This window comes from Salmo salar, chromosome 09 (genome assembly GCF_965601325.2).
Source record: "Salmo salar chromosome 09, fSalSal1, whole genome shotgun sequence".
NCBI lineage: Eukaryota > Metazoa > Chordata > Actinopteri > Salmoniformes > Salmonidae > Salmo > Salmo salar.
The window spans coordinates 161,081,080-161,101,063 of NC_138299.1; the positions used below are offsets into that span (position 1 = coordinate 161,081,080).

Below are 19,984 nucleotides of genomic sequence, written 5' to 3' on the forward strand. Positions count from 1 at the left end.
GGTCAGCCATAGTAGTATGGTAGGTGTTGTTGTCCAGGGTCAGCCATAGTAGTATGATAGGTGTTGTTGTACAGGGTCAGCCATAGTAGTATGATAGGTGTTGTTGTACAGGGTCAGTCATAGTAGTATGATAGGTGTTGTTGTACAGGGTCAGTCATAGTAGTATGATAGGTGTTGTTTTACAGGGTCAGCCATAGTAGTATGATAGGTGTTGTTTTACAGGGTCAGCCATAGTAGTATGATAGGTGTTGTTGTACAGGGTCAGCCATAGTAGTATGATAGGTGTTGTTGTACAGGGTCAGCCATAGTAGTACAGCAAAGTAGGGTGCCTTGCCCTTGTGTTTACATTCATGTGTGTTGTCATACCACTTGTATGCCAATCCAGTCTTGTGACCCATGTTCTCTGACTGTGTGTGTGTGTAGGATGTTGGAGCAGCTGAGGAAACAGCAGGGTTCAGTCCTCCACCCAGACTACAGCTCTTCCTTCCAGTGTTTTGAAGACACCCTGACCCGCCTGGTGCCTTACCACCTCTACCAGGGCACTGCCACCACACCACACGACTACCACAGAGGTACACATACACTGACCCGCCTGGTGCCTTACCACCTCTCCCAGGGCACTGCCACCGCACCACACGACTACCACAGAGGTACACACACCCTGACCCGCCTGGTGCCTTACCACCTCTCCCAGGGCACTGCCACCGCACCACACGACTACTACAGAGGTACACACTGACCCGCCTGGTGCCTTACCACCTCTCCCAGGGCACTGCCACCGCACCACACGACTACCACAGAGGTACACACACCATGACCCGCCTGGTGCCTTACCACCTCTCCCAGGGCACTGCCACCGCACCACACGACTACCACAGAGGTACACACTTGTTTTTCTATCCCCGTGGGGACCTAAAATGTATTTCCATTCAAAATCCCATTTTTCCCTAATGCCTAACCCTAAACCTAACCCCTAACCCCTGAACCCTAACCCCTGAACCCTAACCCCTGAACCCTAACCCCTGAACCCTAACCCCTGAACCCTAACCCCTGAACCCTAACCCTAATTGTAACCCTAAACTTAACCCTAACCCTGAACATAACCCCTAACCCTGAACTGAACCTGAACCTAAACCCTAACCCCTGAACCCTAACCCCTGAACCCTAACCCCTGAACCCTAACCCCTACATTTAAAATAGCCTTTGTCCTTGAGGGGGATGTGGGAAATGTCGTGGGAGAATTTTCCTTGTTTTACTATCCTTGTGGGGACTTTATGTGATTTCAGGTCCCTATGAGGATAGAAGAACAAGACCCCCCCCCCCCCCCTTAAACCTATTGGGACAGTGACATATTCTTTTTGGGGGGCTCTGTACTCCAGCACTTTGGATTTAAAATGATACATTGACTATGAGGTTAATGCAGACTGTCAGCTTTAATTTAAAGGTATTTTCATCCATATCAGGTGAAACGTTTAGAAATTACAGCACTTTTTGTACATAGTCGCCCCCCCCCCCCCCGTTTTAGGGGACCAAAAGTATTGTGACTAATTCACATATGTGTATTAAAGTAGTTCAACGTTTTGTATTTGGTCCCATATTCATAGCACGCAATGACAACTGAAAAATGTTGAGTGAGGAAGTTAGACGCACAAATATCATAGCCCCCAAAAATGCTAACCTCCCCTGTTATTGTAATGGTGAGAGGTTAGCATGTCGTGGGGGTATGATATAAAATGCTAACCTCCTCTGTTATTGTAATGGTGAGATGTTAGCATGTCTTGGAGGTATGCTAACCTCCCCTGTTATTGTAATTTTGAGGGGTTAGCATGTCTTGGGGGTATGATATAAAATGCTAACCTCCCCTGTTATTGTAATGGTGAGAGGTTAGCATGTCTTGGGGGTATGCTATCAAATGCTAACCTCCCCTGTTATTGTAATGGTGGGAGGTTAGCATGTCTTGGGGGTATGCTATCAAATGCTAACCTCCCCTGTTATTGTAACGGTGAGAAGTTAGCATTTATGATATTTGTGTCTAACTTTCTCGATTCATTATTAACGATTCATTCAAGATGATCCGTAACCATGATAGCATCCACATTAATGTAGAGGTTTTAAGAAACATGTTCTATTCTGATTTACAATAAAAGTGACTCCAAAATGACAAATGATTTACCATTAATTTCTATTGGACACAAAATAATCTGAAACACAACCAAAACAAACAGCAAATGCATCCAACAAGTTTGTAGAGTCACAAGCTTCATGTAATCATTGCGTGCTATGAATATGGGACCAAATACTAAACGTTTAACTACTTTAATACACATGTAAGTGAATTTGTCACAATACTTTGGGTCCCCTAAAATGGGAGGAGTATGTACAGAAAGTGCTATAATTTCTGAACGATTCACCCGATATGGATGAAAATACCCTCAAATTAAAGCTGACAGTCTGCACTTTCACCTCAGTCATTGTATCATTCCAAAATGCTGGAGTACAGAGCCATAACGACAAAAAATATGTCACTGTCCCAATACTTTGGGAGTTCACTCATTGCCTTTGGAAAGTATTCAGACCCCTTGACATTTGTTACGTTACAGCCTTATTCTAAAAGGGATCAAATAGTTTTTTTCTCATCAATCTACACACAATATCCCATAATGACATCACAATACCCCATAATGACATCACAATACCCCATAATGACATCACAATAACCCATAATGACATCACAATACCCCATAATGACATCACAATACCCCATAATGACATCACAATACCCCATAATGACAAAGCAAAAACAGGTTTTTATTAGTGATGCACCGATATGACATTTTTGGCCAATATCCGATTATAACCGTTATTTAACATTTTAGCGGCCTTTTAAGCATTCTAGAACAGTTAAATGGTTAACACACACACATGGATGCAACAGTCTAAGGCACTGCATCTCAATGCTAGAGGCGTCGCTACAGTCCCTGGTTCGAATCCGGGCTGTATCACACCCGGCCTTGATTGGGAGTCCCATAGGGTGGCGCACAATTGGCCCAGCATCGTCCGGGCCGTCATTAACTGACTTGCCTAGTTAAATAAAGGTTACACGCCACACTGACCAAAAAGTTATTTTGTTGGCATTTTACGTATGTCCCCATTACCAGTAAACCATAATCAAAACCTATTTCTTTCACATACTTGATGTGCTGTTTCATTGTTCAGTCGTTTCGTTCTCAACCAGGATTTGTATGGAACGCCGTTTGGGTCTTTGCGTGTCAAAAAAGATACACGTTTGATGTCATATAATGCAATATAATCTGTTTCAGTAGCTATAGTTGGCTAGCTAATATAGCTGGGTGTCACCATCTAAAATATCCCTAATTTAGAATACAGTTTTTATTTGATTAATGGTGGTCGGACCCATCTATGTGAAGCTAGCCACAATAAGGATTAGCCACAATAGTGGACTTTGCGGTTAGCCTTCAAAATAAAAGTATGGCGAAATTCTACTATTTGTATTCATTTGCATCATTGTCAATGACATACTTTTATTTTGAAGGCAAACGTCATTCCACTATTGTGCCTAATCCTTATTGTGGCTAGCTTCACAACACACATAACCCGGTCCTGTCGAGCCTCACTAGCCAGATGAAGCTAGCTGGCTGCTTATAACGTTAGCTTTGGGCAACAGGGTTAAGTAGCTGGCTAGCTATTTATTATCATGAACTGAAGTTCAATTTCAATAGGCGAACAACAAGTGGCAACCTAGCTAATATTGACAAGGAACCCAAACCGGCTGCGCACGTGCGCCATCGTGCATGAATTTATTTTGTCTCCCTACACCAAACGTGATCACGACACGTGGGTTAAAATATCAAAACAAACTCTGAACCAATTACATTAATTTGGGGACAGGTCGAAAGCATTAAACATGTCTGGCAATTTAGCTAGTTAGCTTGCTGTTGCTAGCTAATTTGTCCTGGAATATAAACATTGAGTTGTTATTTTACCTGAAATGCACAAGGTCCTCTACTCCGACAATTAATCCACATAAAACGGCCAACCGAATCGTTTCTAGTCATCTCTCCTCCTTCCAGGCTTTTTCATCGTTTAACTTATATGGTGATCCGCATCTACACTTTTACCACAACAACTGGCAACACAGTTCGCCTTTCAATCACCCACGTGGGTATAACCAATGAGGAGATGGCACGTGGGTACCTGCTTCAATAAACCAATGAGGAGATGGGAGAGGCAGGACTTGCAGCGCGATCTGCATCAGAAATAGAAAGGAGTTATATTTTAGCCCTTGGCAACGCAGACGCTTGTTGGCGCGCGCGAGCAGTGTGGGTGCAATAATTGAATAACATAGATTTCAAAATGTATTTCGCGACGCGAGCGGTGTAGTCAGGGTATTACTCACAAGGATTCCTAAATCATTGCTAAGAATAATGAAAATGACTGCAGTCATTGTTTTCAAGCTGGTTGTATTGGAGCTTTAGCTTGGTACCTAGCTAGCAAACTACCCCAGAAGTTGCAGTCGAACAAATTATGCTTTATTACCAATGCTGTATTGTAAACACATCGTTCGTGGCCGGTATTTGCTTGTTTGCAGACTTTTTTTGTACATCTTTGACAGTGCTACTGTATCTTTTTTGACACGCAACGACCCAAACGGCGTTCCATAGTATGTATGTCGTGAAGCTAATAGCAGTGAAGCTATTACTGTGTAACTCCGGTAGGGCAACATCTGAAAAATAGCGCACTTGGTTGTGTGTACCGGTGCTCGACCAGTTAGCGAAAGCCAACATCACCCACGACAGAGAACAACAGTTGGTTGTCAAGGGCAATGAATTCCATTATCTTGGCTTTAATGGATTTCTCCTTTTGGGTTGTCTCGCTGAAATGTAATTACTTTTTCAAATGACTGCTTGACTTGTTGACTGCTCGATCCACACAGCAGACGTTGTGGGCGAGGTTAGGAATGCTGTGTTGCACGTGTAGCGCAACATTTTACGTGCCGTTATTACGTTATATTCAGTTGAAGTCGGAAGTTTTCATACACTTAGGTTGGAGTCATTAAAACTCGTTTTTCAACCACTCCACAAATTTCTTGTTAACAAACTATTTTTGGCAAGTCTGTTAGGACCATCTACTTTGCATGTGTCGTGTCTTTGGCATCATTAAAACTGAAGACATATCAAATAACTCTCTAATTATTATTACGCGATTTAAACTGATTAATCGTGTAACTGTAATTAACTACGAGGTCGGGGCACCAAGGAAATATTCAGATTACAAAGTTATAATTTTCCTAATATAACTTTCAGATATTATAATATCTGATCTATTAGTTTTCTGATTAATGATGTTAGTTTACCTCACGTCAGTCTCATTCCAAACGTCGTAAATTGTTGGTTATCTGCACGAACCCAGTCTTCACTATGAGTCATCCATACATCAATTGTCTTAAAGTCATTTATTTACTAACTAAGTAATTCACAGAAATGCATAACAAACAGTAGATATCGTTACAAGAAATGATAGAGGAATGTGCCCTAGTGGGCTAAACCCGGCATGGCGGCTTGTTAGACAAAAGGGGAGTGGGGGAGGCTGAGAAGACACTACAGAGTTGATAATTATAACCATTGAAATGCTAACCCTTTGCACATGAACGCTCACTCATTCGGGATAATTGCAATCAATATATATATATATTTACGCTCAGTGTGTCGTTGGGATTTTTGTTGAAAAGCTTGTTTCTGTTGGAGAGTTTGTCCGCACTCTCTCTCTCTCGTGGTTAGGATGGATAGTTCAGAGTGACATTCATTCATGTCGTTATAGAATGGCGGTTTCGTCGGTCTTCGCGTTCAATGATACCGAATTCCTAGCTGCAGACTAGTAAATAATATCGAAGACTTGTTCTTATTCTTTCGGTATCGATAGTGTAAGAGTTTAACCACGTGGTATGGTTAAAGTTCAGAAAGAGGAATGCATGGTCAAACCTTTAGCCAACTCGTAATGGAGGTCAGCTCGGTCTGCTGATAGAAAACCTGGGTGGGGGTTATATTCGGAATAACAGAAAAGGGCTGTCTCATGATGCCTGGTCCTGTCTGTGTCCCTGGGGGCGTGCCAAGGACTTAGTTAAGACTCCAAAGGGAAGTAGTTTCCTTCATTAAACAGTCCAAAATCACATTTACACAATTTCACAAACAGTTCCATCCTTATTCATTCATTTTATACAACCATTTAGATGAGGCTATTGTAGAAACATGATTATGGTAATTGTCTCATGAATTTCACAATTGTACCAAACGAACCAGTTCGTTGCTGGATTCTTCACCGATCTTTTATACCTTCTCCAGAACATAAATGTCGTTCGGTTCTCCAGTTCTGTGAGGTAGAAGAAATTCCTTTGTCTCTTTCTATATAACCCACTCTGTCTCCATACTGTGGCCATGAGGCAGAATATTCTCTTAGGAATTTATGACCGCTCTCACAGAGCCTGGGTGGGGGAGACAGAGGTAGGGGGATGGTGCATCGAAAACCCAAAGAGGGCAACGTCATGACAAGTAATTTTTCCAGCAGTTGTTTACAGACAGATTATTTCACAATTATTTCACTTATAATTCACTGACCAGTGGGTCAGAAGGTTACATACACTAAGTTGACTGTGCCTTTCAACAGGTTAGAAAATTCCAGAAGATGATGTCATGGCTTTATAAGCTTCTGATGGGCTAATTGACATCATTTGACTCAATTGGAGGTGTACCTATGGATGTATTCAAACAATAGTACGCAAGTATAAACACCATGGGACCACGCAGCCGTCATACTGCTCAGGAAGGAGATGCGTTCTGTCTCCTAGAGATGAACGTACTTTGGTGCGAAAAGTGCAAATCAATCCCAGAACAACAGCAAAGGACCTTGTGAAGATGATGGAGGAAACGGGTACAAAAGTATCTATATCCACAGTAAAACGAGTCCTATATTGACATAACCTGAAAGGCCGCTCAGCAAGGAATAAGCCACTGCTCCAAAACCGGCATAAAAAAAGAGAGACTACGGTTTGCAACTGCACATGGGGACAAAGATCGTACTTTTTGGAGAAATGTCCTCTGGTCTGATGAAACAAAATAGAACTGTTTGGCCATAATGACCATCGTTAGGTTTGGAGGAAAAAGGGGTTGTCTTTCAAGCCGAAAATCACCATCCCAACTGTGAAGCACGGGGGTGGCAGCAACATGTTGTGGGGGTGCTTTGCTGCAGGAGGGACTGGTGCACTTCACAAAATAGATGGCATCATGAGGAAGGAAAATGATGTGGCTATATTGAAGCAACATCTCAAGACATCACTCAGGAAGTTAAAGCTTGGTCGCAAATGGGTCTTCCAAATGGACAATGACACCAAGCATACTTCCAAAGTTCTGGCAAAATGGCTTAAGGACAACAACGTCAAGGTATTGGAGTGGCCATCACAAAGCCCTTACCTCAGTCCTGTAGAAAATTTGTGGGCAGAGCTGAAAAGGCGTGTGCGAGCAAGGAGGCCTTCCCACCCTGACTCAGTTACACCAGCTCTGTCAGGAGGAATGGGCCAAAATTCACCAAACTTATTTTGGGAAGGTTGTGGAAGACTACCTGAAACGTTTGACCCAAGTTAAACAATTTAAAGGCAATGCAACCAAATACTAATTGAGTGTATGTAATCTTCTGACCCACTGGGAATGTGATGAAAGAAATAAAAGCTGAAATAAATAATTCTCTACTATTATTCTGACATTTTCACATTCTTAAAATAGTGGTGATCTTAACTGACCTTAGACAGGGAATTTTTACTAGGATTAAATGTCAGGTATTGTGAAAAACTGAGTTTGAATGTATTTGGCTAAGGGGTATGTAAACTTCCGACTTCAACTGTAGGTATGCATGGTACCTTTGACATCGGTTTTTAACATCGGCGTTAAACTAGACATCGATTCTGATATGTTCACCGATATATCGTGCATCCATAGTTATAACTTTTAGCTAATTTATTAAAAATAAACATTTAAATAAGTATTCAGACCCTTTACTCAGCGCTTTGTTGATGCACCTTTGGCAGCGATTACAGCCTCGAGTCTTCTTGGGTATGATGCTACAAGCTTGGCACACCTGTATTTGGGGAGTTTCTCCCATTCTTCTCTGCAGATCCTCTCAAGCTCTGTCAGGTTGGATGGGGAGCGTCGCTGCACAGCTATTTTCAGGTCACTCCAGAGATGTTCGATTGGGTTCAAGTCCGGGCTCTGGCTGGGCCACTCATGGATATTCAGAGACCCGATGCCACTCCTGCATTGTCTTGGCTGTGTTTAGGGTTGTTGCCCTGTTGGAAGGTTTGCCTTCGCCCCTGGCTGAGGTCTTGAGCGCTCTGGAGCAGGTTTTCATCAAGGATCTTTCTGTACTTTGCTCCGTTTATCTTTGCCTTGATCCTGACTAGTCTCTCAGTCCCTGCCGCTGAAAAACATCCCCACAGCATGATGCTGCCACCACCATGCTTCACCATAGGGATGGTGCCAGGTTTCCTCCAGAAGTTACTCTTGGCATTCAGGCCCAAGGTTCTCCCATCTCCACAGAGGAACTCTGTCAGAGTGACCATCGGGTTCTTGGCCACCTCCCTGACCAAGGCCCTTCTCCGATTGCTCAGTTTGTCCGGGCGGCCAGCTCTAGAAAGAGTCTTGGTGGTTCCAAACTTCTTCCATTTAATAATGATGGAGGCCACTGTGTTCTTGGGGACCTTCAATGTTGCAGAAATGTTTTGGTACCCTTCCCTAGATCTGTGCCTCGACACAATCCTGTATCGAAGCTCTACGGACAATTCCTTCGACCTCATGGCTTGGTTTTTGCTCTGAGATGCACTGTCAACTGTGGGACCTTTATATAGACAGGTGTGTGCCTTTCCAAATTATCTCCAATCAATTGCATTTACCACAGGTGGACTCCAATCAAGTTGTGGAAACATCTCAAGGATGATCAATGGAAACAGGATGCACCTGACCTCAATTTCGAGTCTCATAGCGAAGGGTCTTAATACTTATGTAAATAAGGTATTTCTGTTTATATTTTTGTTAATACATTTTCAAAAATGTCAAACCTGGTTTTTCTTTGTCATTATGGGGTATTGTGTGTAGATTGCTGAGGATTTTTATTTATTTAATTCATTTTAGAAACTGTAAGCTGTAACTTAACAATGTGGAAAAAGTCAAGGGGTCTGAATACTTTAAGAAGGCACAATATGCACTACCAGTCAAAGGTTTGGATGCACCTACTCATTCAAGGGTTTTTCTTTATTTTCACTATTTTCTACATTGTAGAATAATAGTGAAGACATCAAAACTATGAAATAACACATATGGAATCATGTAGTAACCAAAACAGTGTTAAACAAATCAAAATATATTTTATATTTGAGATCCTTCAAAGTAGCCACCCTTTGCCTTGATGACAGCTTGGCACAACCAGCTTCATGAGGTAGTCATCTTGAATGCATTTCAGTTAACAAGTGAGTCTTGTTAAAAGTGAATTTGTGGAATTTCTTTCCTCAATCAGTTGTGTTGTGACAAGATAGCGGTGGTATATAGAAGATAGCCCTATTTGGTAAGAAACCAGCCGCAGAAATTGCAGCCCAAATAAACACTTCAGAGTTCATGTAACAGACACATCTCAACATCAACTGTTCAGAGGAAACTGCGGGAATCAGGCCTTTATGGTCGAATTGCTGCAAAGAAACCACTACTAAAGGACACCAATAAGAAGAAGAGACTTGATTGGGCGAAGAAACATGAGCAATGGACATTAAACCGGTGGAAATCTGTCCTTTGGTCTGATGAGTCCAAATGTGAGATTTTTGGTTCCAACCACCGTGTCTTTGTGAGATGCAGAGTAGGTGAACGGGTGATCTCCGAATGTGTGGTTCCCACCGTGAAGCATGGAGGAGGTGGTGTGGGGGTGCTTTGCTGGTGACACAGCATTCTGCAGCAATACGCCATCCCATCTGGTTTGCGCTTAGTGGGACTGTTATTTGTTTTTCAACAGGACAATGACCCAACACACATCCAGGCTGTGTAAAGGATATTTGACCAAAAAGGAGAGTGATGGATTGCAACATCAGATGACCTGGCCTCCACAATCACACGACTTTAACCCAATTGAGATGGTTTGGGATGAGTTGGACCGCAGAGTGAAGGAAAAGCAACCAACAAGTGCTCAGCATATGTGGGAACTCCTTCAAGACTGTTGAAAAATCATTCCAGGTGAAGTTGGTTGAGAGAATGCCAAGAGTGTGCAAAGCTGTCATCAAGGTAAAGAATTGAAGAATCTCAAATATATGAAATATATTTTGATTTGTTTAAAAAAAAAAAAATGTTTACTAGTATGTGTAATTTCATAGTTGTGATGTCTTCTACAATGTATAGTACAAATAAAGAGAAACCCTTGAATGAGAAGGTGTGTCCAAACTTTTGACTGTTACTGTGTGTATATTTTGTATGTCTGCTGTAACTAGACGAGAGAGAAAATAGGAAAATTAGTTTTTAATCAGTCAACTTTTGACTGGTTGTGTGTGTGTGTGTGTGTGTGTGTGTGTGTGTGTGTGTGTGTGTGTGTGTAAATATTTTTTGCTAGGTGGTGTTGCTAGTTGTCTGTTCCTTTGCCACTAACTGGTTCTCCATCTTATTTATAAATAGTGAGCCAACATTTTTTTTCAGCACATTATTTCCATGACTGATCAAAAAACAAAAGAAATGCTCATGCTCTCTCTCTTGTCTCGTTGCAGCAGACGTATAGTGAGCAATATGTTTGGGACATCGAATCACGTTAAAATAGCAATACATTGAGAATCTTATGATGATATCGTGAGGTCCCTGGCAATTCCCAGCCCTAATGTGTATGGTCGGGAGTGACCACATGACCTGACCCCAAAAACTCCAAACCCTAATTACCATTGGTTCCCACCGTCTGATTTCCCATGTTCCATTCTCTCCCTTTCTGCCTCCTCAGTGGATGAAGAGTTTGAGAGTGTTTCCAGCCAGCTCCTCAAGAGAACGCAGGCCATGCTGGATAAATACAGACACCTGCTTTTTGAGGAATCAACGGTAAGTCATTAATATTGTTACCTTTTTTATTACCTTTTTTTTTTTTTTTTTTTACCTCACATTGATCTCAATCGTTCTTGTCCTTCTCCTCCTCCCTGTATTAAGGTCTGTATCTATTACTCAGCCCACTAGGATTCCTTCTCATGATGACGTATCTGTTCAGTGTGTTCTCTCCCTCACTGTGATCGTCTTGCTAACTGATGTGCTATGGCGCATTGATTGATTGATTTTGATTGGCTGGTTGGCCGTGTTCCTGTTTGTATGTTTCACAGCGCCTTGGCCCGTCAGCTGAGATGGTCATGATGGACAGGATGTTTATTCAGGAAGAGAAGATCTCTCTGGGACAGGACCGCATCCTCGCCAGGGACAGACCTGGTAATACTATACCGGTGTGTGTGTGTGTGTGTGTGTGTGTGTGTGTGTGTGTGTGTGTGTGTGTATACAGTTGAAGTCGGAAGTTTACATACACCTTAGCCAAATGTGAAAAACTGAGTTTAAATGCAATTCCTGACATTTAATCCTAGTAAAAATTCCCTGTTTTAGGTCAGTTAAGATCACCACTTTATTTTAAGAATGTGAAATGTCAGAATAATAGTAGAGAGAATGATTTATTTCAGCTTTTATTTCTTTCATCACATTCTCAGTGGGTCAGAAATTTACATGCACTCAATTAGTATTTGGTAGCATTGCCTTTAAATTGTTTAACTTGGGTCAAATGTTTCGGGTAGCCTTCCACAAGCTTCCCACAATATGTTGGGTGAATTTTGGCCCATTCCTCTGACAGAGCTGGTGTATTTTGTGAAGTGCACCAGTCCCTCCTGCAGCAAAGCACCCCCACAACGTGATGCTGCCACCCCCTTGCTTCACAGTTGGGATGGTGTTCTTCAGCTTGCAAGGCTCGCCCTATTTTTTTATTTATATATATATATTTTTTTACTTCCGACTTCAACTGTGTATATATGTATATCTAGATAGATAGATATCTATAGATATAGATATATGGATGGATATACACTGCATGTACATAAGTGTGTGGACACTTGCTCGTCGAACATCTTGTTCCAAAATCATTGGCATTAAAATGGAGTTGATTCCCTTTGCTGCTATAACAGCCTCCACTCTTCTGGGAAGGCTATCCACTAGATGTTGGAACATTGCTGCGGGGACTTGCTTCCATTCAGCCACAAGAGCATTAGTGAGGTCGGGCACTGATGTTGGGCGATTAGGCCTGGCTCACAGTCGGCGTTCCAATTCATCCAAAAGATGTTTGATGGGGTTGAGGTCCAGGCTCTGTGCAGGCCAGTCAAGTTCTTCCACACCTATCTCAACAAACCATTTATTTCCTTATGAACCTCGCTTTTTTGCACGGGGGCGTTGTCATGCTGAAACAGGAAAGGGCCTTTCCCAAACTGTTGCCACAAAGATGGAAGCACAGAATCGTCTAGAATGTCATTGTATGCTGTTGCATTGAGATTTCCCTTCACTGTAACTAAGGGGCCCGAACCATGATAAACAGTCCCAGACCATTATTCCTCCTCCACCAAACATTACAGTTGGCACTATGCACTGGGGCAGGTAGCGTTCTCCTGGCATCCACCAACCCATTCGTCCGTCGGTCTGCCAGATGGTGAAGCGTGATTCATCTCTACAGAGAAAGCGTTTCCACTGCTCCAGAGTCCAATGTTGGTGAGCTTTACACCACTCCAGCCGACGCTTGGCAGTGCACATGGTGATATTAGGTGTGGCCTACCACTTCGCAGCTGAGCCGTTGTTGCTCCTAGACGTTTCCACTTCACAATAACAGCACTTACAGTTGACCCGGGACAGCTCTAGCAGGGTAGAAACTTGATGAACTGACTTGTTGGAAAGGTGAAATAACCAAAAAAAAGTGGTTAAACAAATCAAAATATATGTTATATTTGAGATTCTTCAAAGTATCCCTCATTTGCCTTACGTTACAGCCTTATTCTAAAATGTATTTAAATGTTTTATCAATCTTAATAATTTTCTCAGAATAAAAAAACTGAAATATCAAATGTATTTATATAAAATTTATTTATATAGCCCTTCTTACATCAGCTGATATCTCAAAGTGCTGTACAGAAACCCAGCCTAAAACCCCAAACAGCAAGCAATGCAGGTGTAGAAGCACGGTGGCTAGGAAAAACTTCCTAGAAAGAAACCTAGAGAGGAACCAGGCTATGAGGGGTGGCCAGTCCTCTTCTGGCTGTGCCGGGTGGAGATTATAACAGCACATGGCCAAGATGTTCAGATGTTCATAAATGACCAGCATGGTCAAATAATAATAATCATAGTAGTTGTCGGGGGTGCAACAAGTCAGTAACACGAGTAAGTGTCAGTTGGCTTTTTCATAGCCGATCATTGAGAGTATCTCTACTGCTCCTGCTGTCTCTAGAGAGTTGAAAACAGCAGGTCTGGGACAGGTAGCACGTCCGGTGAACAGGTCAGGGTTCCATAGCCGCAGGCAGAACAGTTGGAACTGGAGCAGCAGCACGGCCAGGTGGACTGGGGACAGCAAGGATTCATCAAGCCAGGTAGTCCTGAGGCATGGTCCTCCGAGAGAGAGAGAGAAAGAGAGAATTAGAGCATATTTAAATTCACACAGGACACCGGAAAAGACAAGAGAAATACTCCAGATGTGACAGACTGACCCTAGCCCCCCCGACACATAAACTACTGCAGCATAAATACTGGAGGCTGAGACAGGAGGGGTCAGGAGACACTGTGGCCCCATCCGATGAAACCCCCGGACAGGGCCAAATAGGTAGGATATAACCCCACCCACTTTGCCAAAGCACAGCCCCCACACCACACCACATGTAAATATCACATTTACATAAGTATTCAGACCCTTCACTCAGTACTTTGTTGAAGCACCTTTGGCAGTGATTACAGCCTTGAGTCTTCTTGGGTATCACGCTACAAGCTTGACACACCTGTATTTGGGGAGTTTCTCCCATTCTTCTCTGCAGATCCTCTCAAGCTCTGGCAGGTTGGATGGGGAGCGTCGCTGCACAGCTATTTTCAGGTCTCCAGAGATGTTGGATCGGGTTAAAGTCTGGTCTCTGGCTGGGCCGCTCAAGGACATTCAGAGACTTGTCCCGATGCCACTCCTGCATTGTCTTGGCTGTGTGCTTAGGGTCATTGTCCTGTTGGAAGGTAAACCTTCACCCCAGTCTGAGGTCCTGAGCGCTCTGGAGCAGGTTTTCATCAAGGATCTCTCTGTACTCCGCTCCGTTCATCTTTCCCCTCGATTCTGACTAGTCTGCCAGTCCTGGCCACTGAAAAACATCCCCACAGTATGACGCTGCCACCACCACGCTTCACCGGTTTCCTCCAGACGTGATGCTTGTCATTCAGGCTAAAAAGTTAAATCTTGGTTATTTAAGACCAGAGAATCTTTTTTTTCATGGTCAGAGTCCTTTTAGGTGCCTTTTGGCAACCTCCAAGCGGGCTGTCGTGCCTTTTACTGAGGAGTGGCTTCCGTCTGGCCACTTTACCATATAGGCCTGATTGGTGGAGTGCTTCAGAGATGGTTGTCCTTCTGTAAGGTTCCCTTATCTCCACAGAGATCTCTGACAGAGTGACCATCGGGTTCTTGATCACCTCCTTGATCAAGGCCTTTCTCCCCCGATTTCTCAGTTTGTCAAGGCAGCCAGCTCTAAGAAGAGTCTTGGTGGTTCCAAACTTCTTCCATTTAAGAATGAAGGAGGCCACTGTGGTGTTCAATGCTGCAGAAATGTTTTGGTACCCTTCCCCAGATCTGTGCCTTGACACAATCAGGTCTTGGAGCTCTACGGACAATTCCTTTGACCTCATGGCTTGGTTTTTGCTCTGACATGCACTGTCAACTGTGGGACATTATATAGACAGGTGTGTGCCTTTCCAAATCATTTCCAATCAATTGAATTTACCACAGGTGGACTCCAAGTTGTGGAAACAGGATGCCACCTGAGCTCAATTTCGGGTCTCATAGTAAAGGGTCTGAATATTAGCTTTTTTATTCTAAATAAATTAGCAAAAATGTATCTAAACCTGTTTTTGCTTCGTCATTATTGGGTGTGTAGATTGCTGAGGATTCTTTTCATTGAATCCCTTTTAGAACAAGGCTGTAACTTAACAAAATGGATCTGAATTCTTTCCGAGGGGGGGGAATATTTATATGCATATGACACACACACAGGGATTGACATTTTGGATCGTTGTCCCACTAGCGTTCCACTACGACAACATCCGGTAAAATTCAAAATACCAAAAAAACGTGATATTAAACATTCATGAAAATACAAGCGTCTTACATCGTTTAAAAGCTTAACTTCTTGTTAATCCAACCGCGTTGTCAGATTTCAAAAAGGCTTTACGACGAAAGCAAACCATGCGATTATCTGAGGACAGCGCCACACATCAAAATAGTTTTTCAAACAAGCACAGGCGTCACAAAATCCCAAATAGCGATAACATAAATCATTTAACTTTGAAGATCTTCCTCTGTTTGCAATCCCAAGGGTCCCAGCTACACAATGAATGGTTGTTTTGTTTGATAAAGTCCCTCTTCATATCCCAAAAAGTCAGTTTAGTTGGCGCCATTGATCTCAGTAATCCTTTTACATTTTAGTCATTTAGCAAACGCTCTTATCCAGAGCGACTTACAGTAGTGAATGCATACATTTCATACATTTTTCCCCCCCCGGACTGGTCTCCCGTGGGAATCGAACCCACAACCCTGGCGTTGCAAACACCATGCTCTACCAACTGAGCCACACGGGACCTCGTTCAACATGCATACAAACGAATCCAAGAAGTTACCGGTAAAGTTCGTCCAAACAAGTAAAACGATGTTTGTAATTAATCCTCAGGTACTCTAATATCTAAATAAACAATAAAATTTAAGACGGAGAATAGTATGTTCAATTGGGAAGATAAATAACGAAGAGCGTGCACCTCATTCAAGAGCATATCAAGACTACTTTTCTAATGAGACACCTTGGAAAAACTACAACTACTTGTTCATTTTTCAAAAAACAAGCCTGCAAACCTTTATAAAGACTGTTGACATCTAGTGGAAGTCATAGGAACTGCAATCTGGGTCCTATCTAGTTTTTTCCATAAGGCTATCATTGAAATGGCTTGTGACCTAAAAAAAATAAAAGAAATCCACATGGATTTTCCTCGGTTTTCGCCTGCCATATCAGTTCTGTTATACTCACAGACAATATTTTAAGAGATTGAGTGTTTTCTATCCAATGCTACCAATTACATGCATATCCTAGCTTCTGGGCCTGAGTAACAGGCAGTTTACTTTGGGCACATCATTCTTCCGAACACTCCCCCCAAGCCTTAAGAGGTTGTTAAGCTATTGAAGGCACAAATAATTCTGGACCCCAGTGTATGTATATATGTATATATATATATATATATATACCTGTACCTTTTTATATATAAAAAAAAATATATACTTTACAAAAAATATAAACACAACAATTTTACTGCTCCACAGTTCATATAAGGATATCAGTCAATTTAAATAAATTCATTAGGCCCTTATCTATAGATTTTACATGACTGGGCAGGGGCGCAGCCATGGGTGGCTCTTGAAGGGCATAGGCCCACCCCCTGGCTGGGCCTGGCTCCCCAATCAGAATGAGGTTTTCCCCACAAAAGGTGCTTTATTACAGACAGAAATACTCCTCAGTTTCATCAGCTGTCTGGTTGGCTGGTCTCAGACGATCCCGCAGGTGAAGAAGCCGGATGTGGAGGTCCTGGGCAGGCGTGGTTAAACGTGGTCTGCGGTTGTGAGGCTGAATGGACATACTGCGAGATTCCCGAAAATGATGTTGGGAGGTGGCTTATGGTAGAGAAATTAACATTCAATTCTCTGGCAACAGCTTTGGTGGACATTCCTGCAAGTCAGCATGTCAATTGCACGCTCTCTCAAAACTTGAGACATCTGTGGCGTTGTGTTTGTGTGTCAAAACTGCAAATTTTTTAGAGTGGCGATTTATTGTCCCCAACACAAGATGAACCTGTGTAATTATCATGCTGTTTAATCAGGTTCTTGATTTGCCACACCTGTCAGGTGCATGGATTATCTTGGCAAAGGAGAAACGCTCACTAATGTAAATACATTTGTGAACATTTTAAAGAAATAAGCATTTTGTGCGTATGGAAAAATTTCTGGGGTCTTTTTATTTCAGTTCATGAAACATGGGAACAACACTTTACATGTTGCGTTTTATATTTTTCTTCGGTGTATATTTATACACACACACACACACACACACACACACACACACACACACACACACACACACACACACACACACACACACACACACACCACACACACACACACACACACACAAATTGGGGTCCGGAATGATTGGATACCTTCATAAGGATGAGCAAAAAAGACAACAGTTAAATAATACACATACTGACCTTTTTAATCATTTGAAAACAAATAAAAGTGTTAAACAAATTGAGATTCTTCAAAGTAGCCACCCTTTGCCTTGATGACAGCTTTGCACACTCTTGGCATTCTCTCAACCAGCTTCATGAGGTAGTCACCTGGAATGCATTTCAATTAACAGGTTTGCCTTGCTAAAAGTTCATTTGTGGAATTTCTTTCCTTTTTAATGCGTTTTAGCCAATCAGTTGTGTTGTGACAAGGTAGGGGTGGTATACAGAACATGGCCCTATTTGGTAAAAGACCAAGTGCATATTATGGCAAGAACAGTTCAAATAAGCAAAGAGAAACGACAGTCCATCATTACTTTAAGACATGAAGGTCAGTCAATCCGGAAAATGTCAAGAACTTTGAAAGTTTCTTCAAGTGCAGTCGCAAAAACCATCAAGCACTATGATGAAACTGGCTCTCATGAGGACCGCCACAGGAAAGGAAGACCCAGAGTTACCTCTGCTGCAGAGGATAAGTTCATTAGAGTTACCAGCCTCAGAAATCAACAAATAACTGCACCTTAGATTGCAGCTGAAATAAATGCTTCACAGACTTCAAGTAACAGACACATCTCAACATCAACTGTTCAGGTGAGACTGCGTGAATCAGGCCTTCATGGGGAAATTGCTTCAAAGAAATCACTGCTCAAGGACACCAATAAGAAGAAGAGACTTGCTTGGGCCAAGAAACACGAGCAATGGACATTAGACCGGTGGAAATCTGTCCTTTGGTCTGATGAGTCCAAATGTGAGATTTTTGGTTCCAACCGCTGTCTTTGTGAGACGCAGAGTAGGTGAACGGATGATCTCCACATGTGTATTTCCCACCGTGAAGCATGGAGGAGGAGGTGTGATGGTGCTTTGCTGGTGACACTGTCAGTGATTTATTTAGAATTCAAGGCACACTTAACCAGCATGGCTACCACAGCATTCTGCAGCGATACGCCATCCCATCTGGTTTGTGCTTAGTGGGACTATCCATTTGTTTTCAACAGGACAATGACCCAGCAAAGGAGAGGGATGGATTGCAACATCAGATGACCTGGCCTCCACAATCACCCGACCTCAACCCAATTGAGATGGTTTGGGATGAGTTGGACCGCAGAGTGAAGGAAAAACAACCAACAAGTGCTCAGCATATGTGGGAACTCCAAGACTGTTGGAAAAGCATTCCAGGTGAAGCTGGTTGAGAGAAAGCCAAGAGTGTCCAAAGCTCTCATCAAGGCAAACGGTGGCTACTTTGAAGAATCTCAAATATCTGAAATATAATTTGATTTGTTTAACCTCTCTGGGCAAGGCGGGACGAAATCGTCCCACCTACGCAACAGCCAGTTGAATCCTGTGGCGCGATTTTCAAAACCTTTGAAATGCTATTACTTCAATTTCTCAAACATATGACTATTTTACAGCTATTTAAAGACAAGACTCTCGTTAATCTAACCACACTGTCCGATTTCAAAAAGGCTTTACAACGAAAGCAAAACATTAGATTATGTCAGCAGAGTACCAAGCCAGAAATAATCAGACACCCATTTTTCAAGCTAGCATATAATGTCACAAAAACCCAGAAGACAGCTAAATGCAGCACTAACCTGTGATGATCTTCATCAGATGACAACCCTAGGACATTGTTATACAATACATGCATGTTTTGTTCAATCAAGTTCATATTTATATCAAAAACCAGCTTTTTACATTAGCATGTGACGTTCAGAACTAGCAAACTTCCGGGGAATTCGCTAACAATTTACTAAATTACTCACGATAAACGTTCACAAAAAGCATAACAATTATTTTAAGAATTATAGATACAGAACTCCTCTATGCACTCGATATGTCCGATTTTAAAATAGCTTTTTGGTGAAAGCACATTTTGCAATATTCTAAGTACATAGCCCAGCCATCACGGGCTAGCTATTTAGACACCCGGCAAGTTTAGCACTCACCAATATCAGATTTACTATTATAAAAGTTTGATTACCTTTTGTTGTCTTCGTCAGAATGCACTCCCAGGACTGCTACTTCAATAACAAATGTTGGTTTGGTCCAAAATAATCCATCGTTATATCCGAATAGCGGCGTTTTGTTCGTGTGTCCCAGGCACTATCTGAAATGGTAAATCAGGGTCGCGCGCATGGCGCAATTCGTGACAAAAAAAATCTAAATATTCCATTACCGTACTTCGAAGCATGTCAACCGCTGTTTAAAATCCATTTTTATGCCATTTTTCTCGTAAAAAAGCGATAATATTCCGACCGGGAATGTCCATTTAGCTAAACAGAGGAAAGAAAACAAAGCATTCGGTCGACGCGGGCACGAGCCTGAGTCTCACAGTACTGTAACCAGCCACTACCCAAACGCGCTACTTTGTTTCAGCCAGAGCCTGC

At 42.4% G+C, this 19,984-nt stretch overlaps 1 protein-coding gene across 4 annotated transcripts in view; it reads left to right on the top strand.

The window, feature by feature from the left end:
• Positions 1-19,984, top strand: part of bicra (BRD4 interacting chromatin remodeling complex associated protein) — an 85,637-nt gene that overhangs the window by 61,513 nt on the left and 4,140 nt on the right. For all 4 annotated transcript variants that reach the window (XM_045724901.2, XM_045724905.2, XM_045724904.2 and 1 more), the window contains 3 exons: positions 424-572; positions 11,026-11,120; positions 11,393-11,495. In XM_045724901.2, coding sequence (XP_045580857.2) covers positions 424-572; positions 11,026-11,120; positions 11,393-11,495 — 347 coding nt within the window. The remainder of the gene's footprint in view (positions 1-423; positions 573-11,025; positions 11,121-11,392; positions 11,496-19,984) is intronic.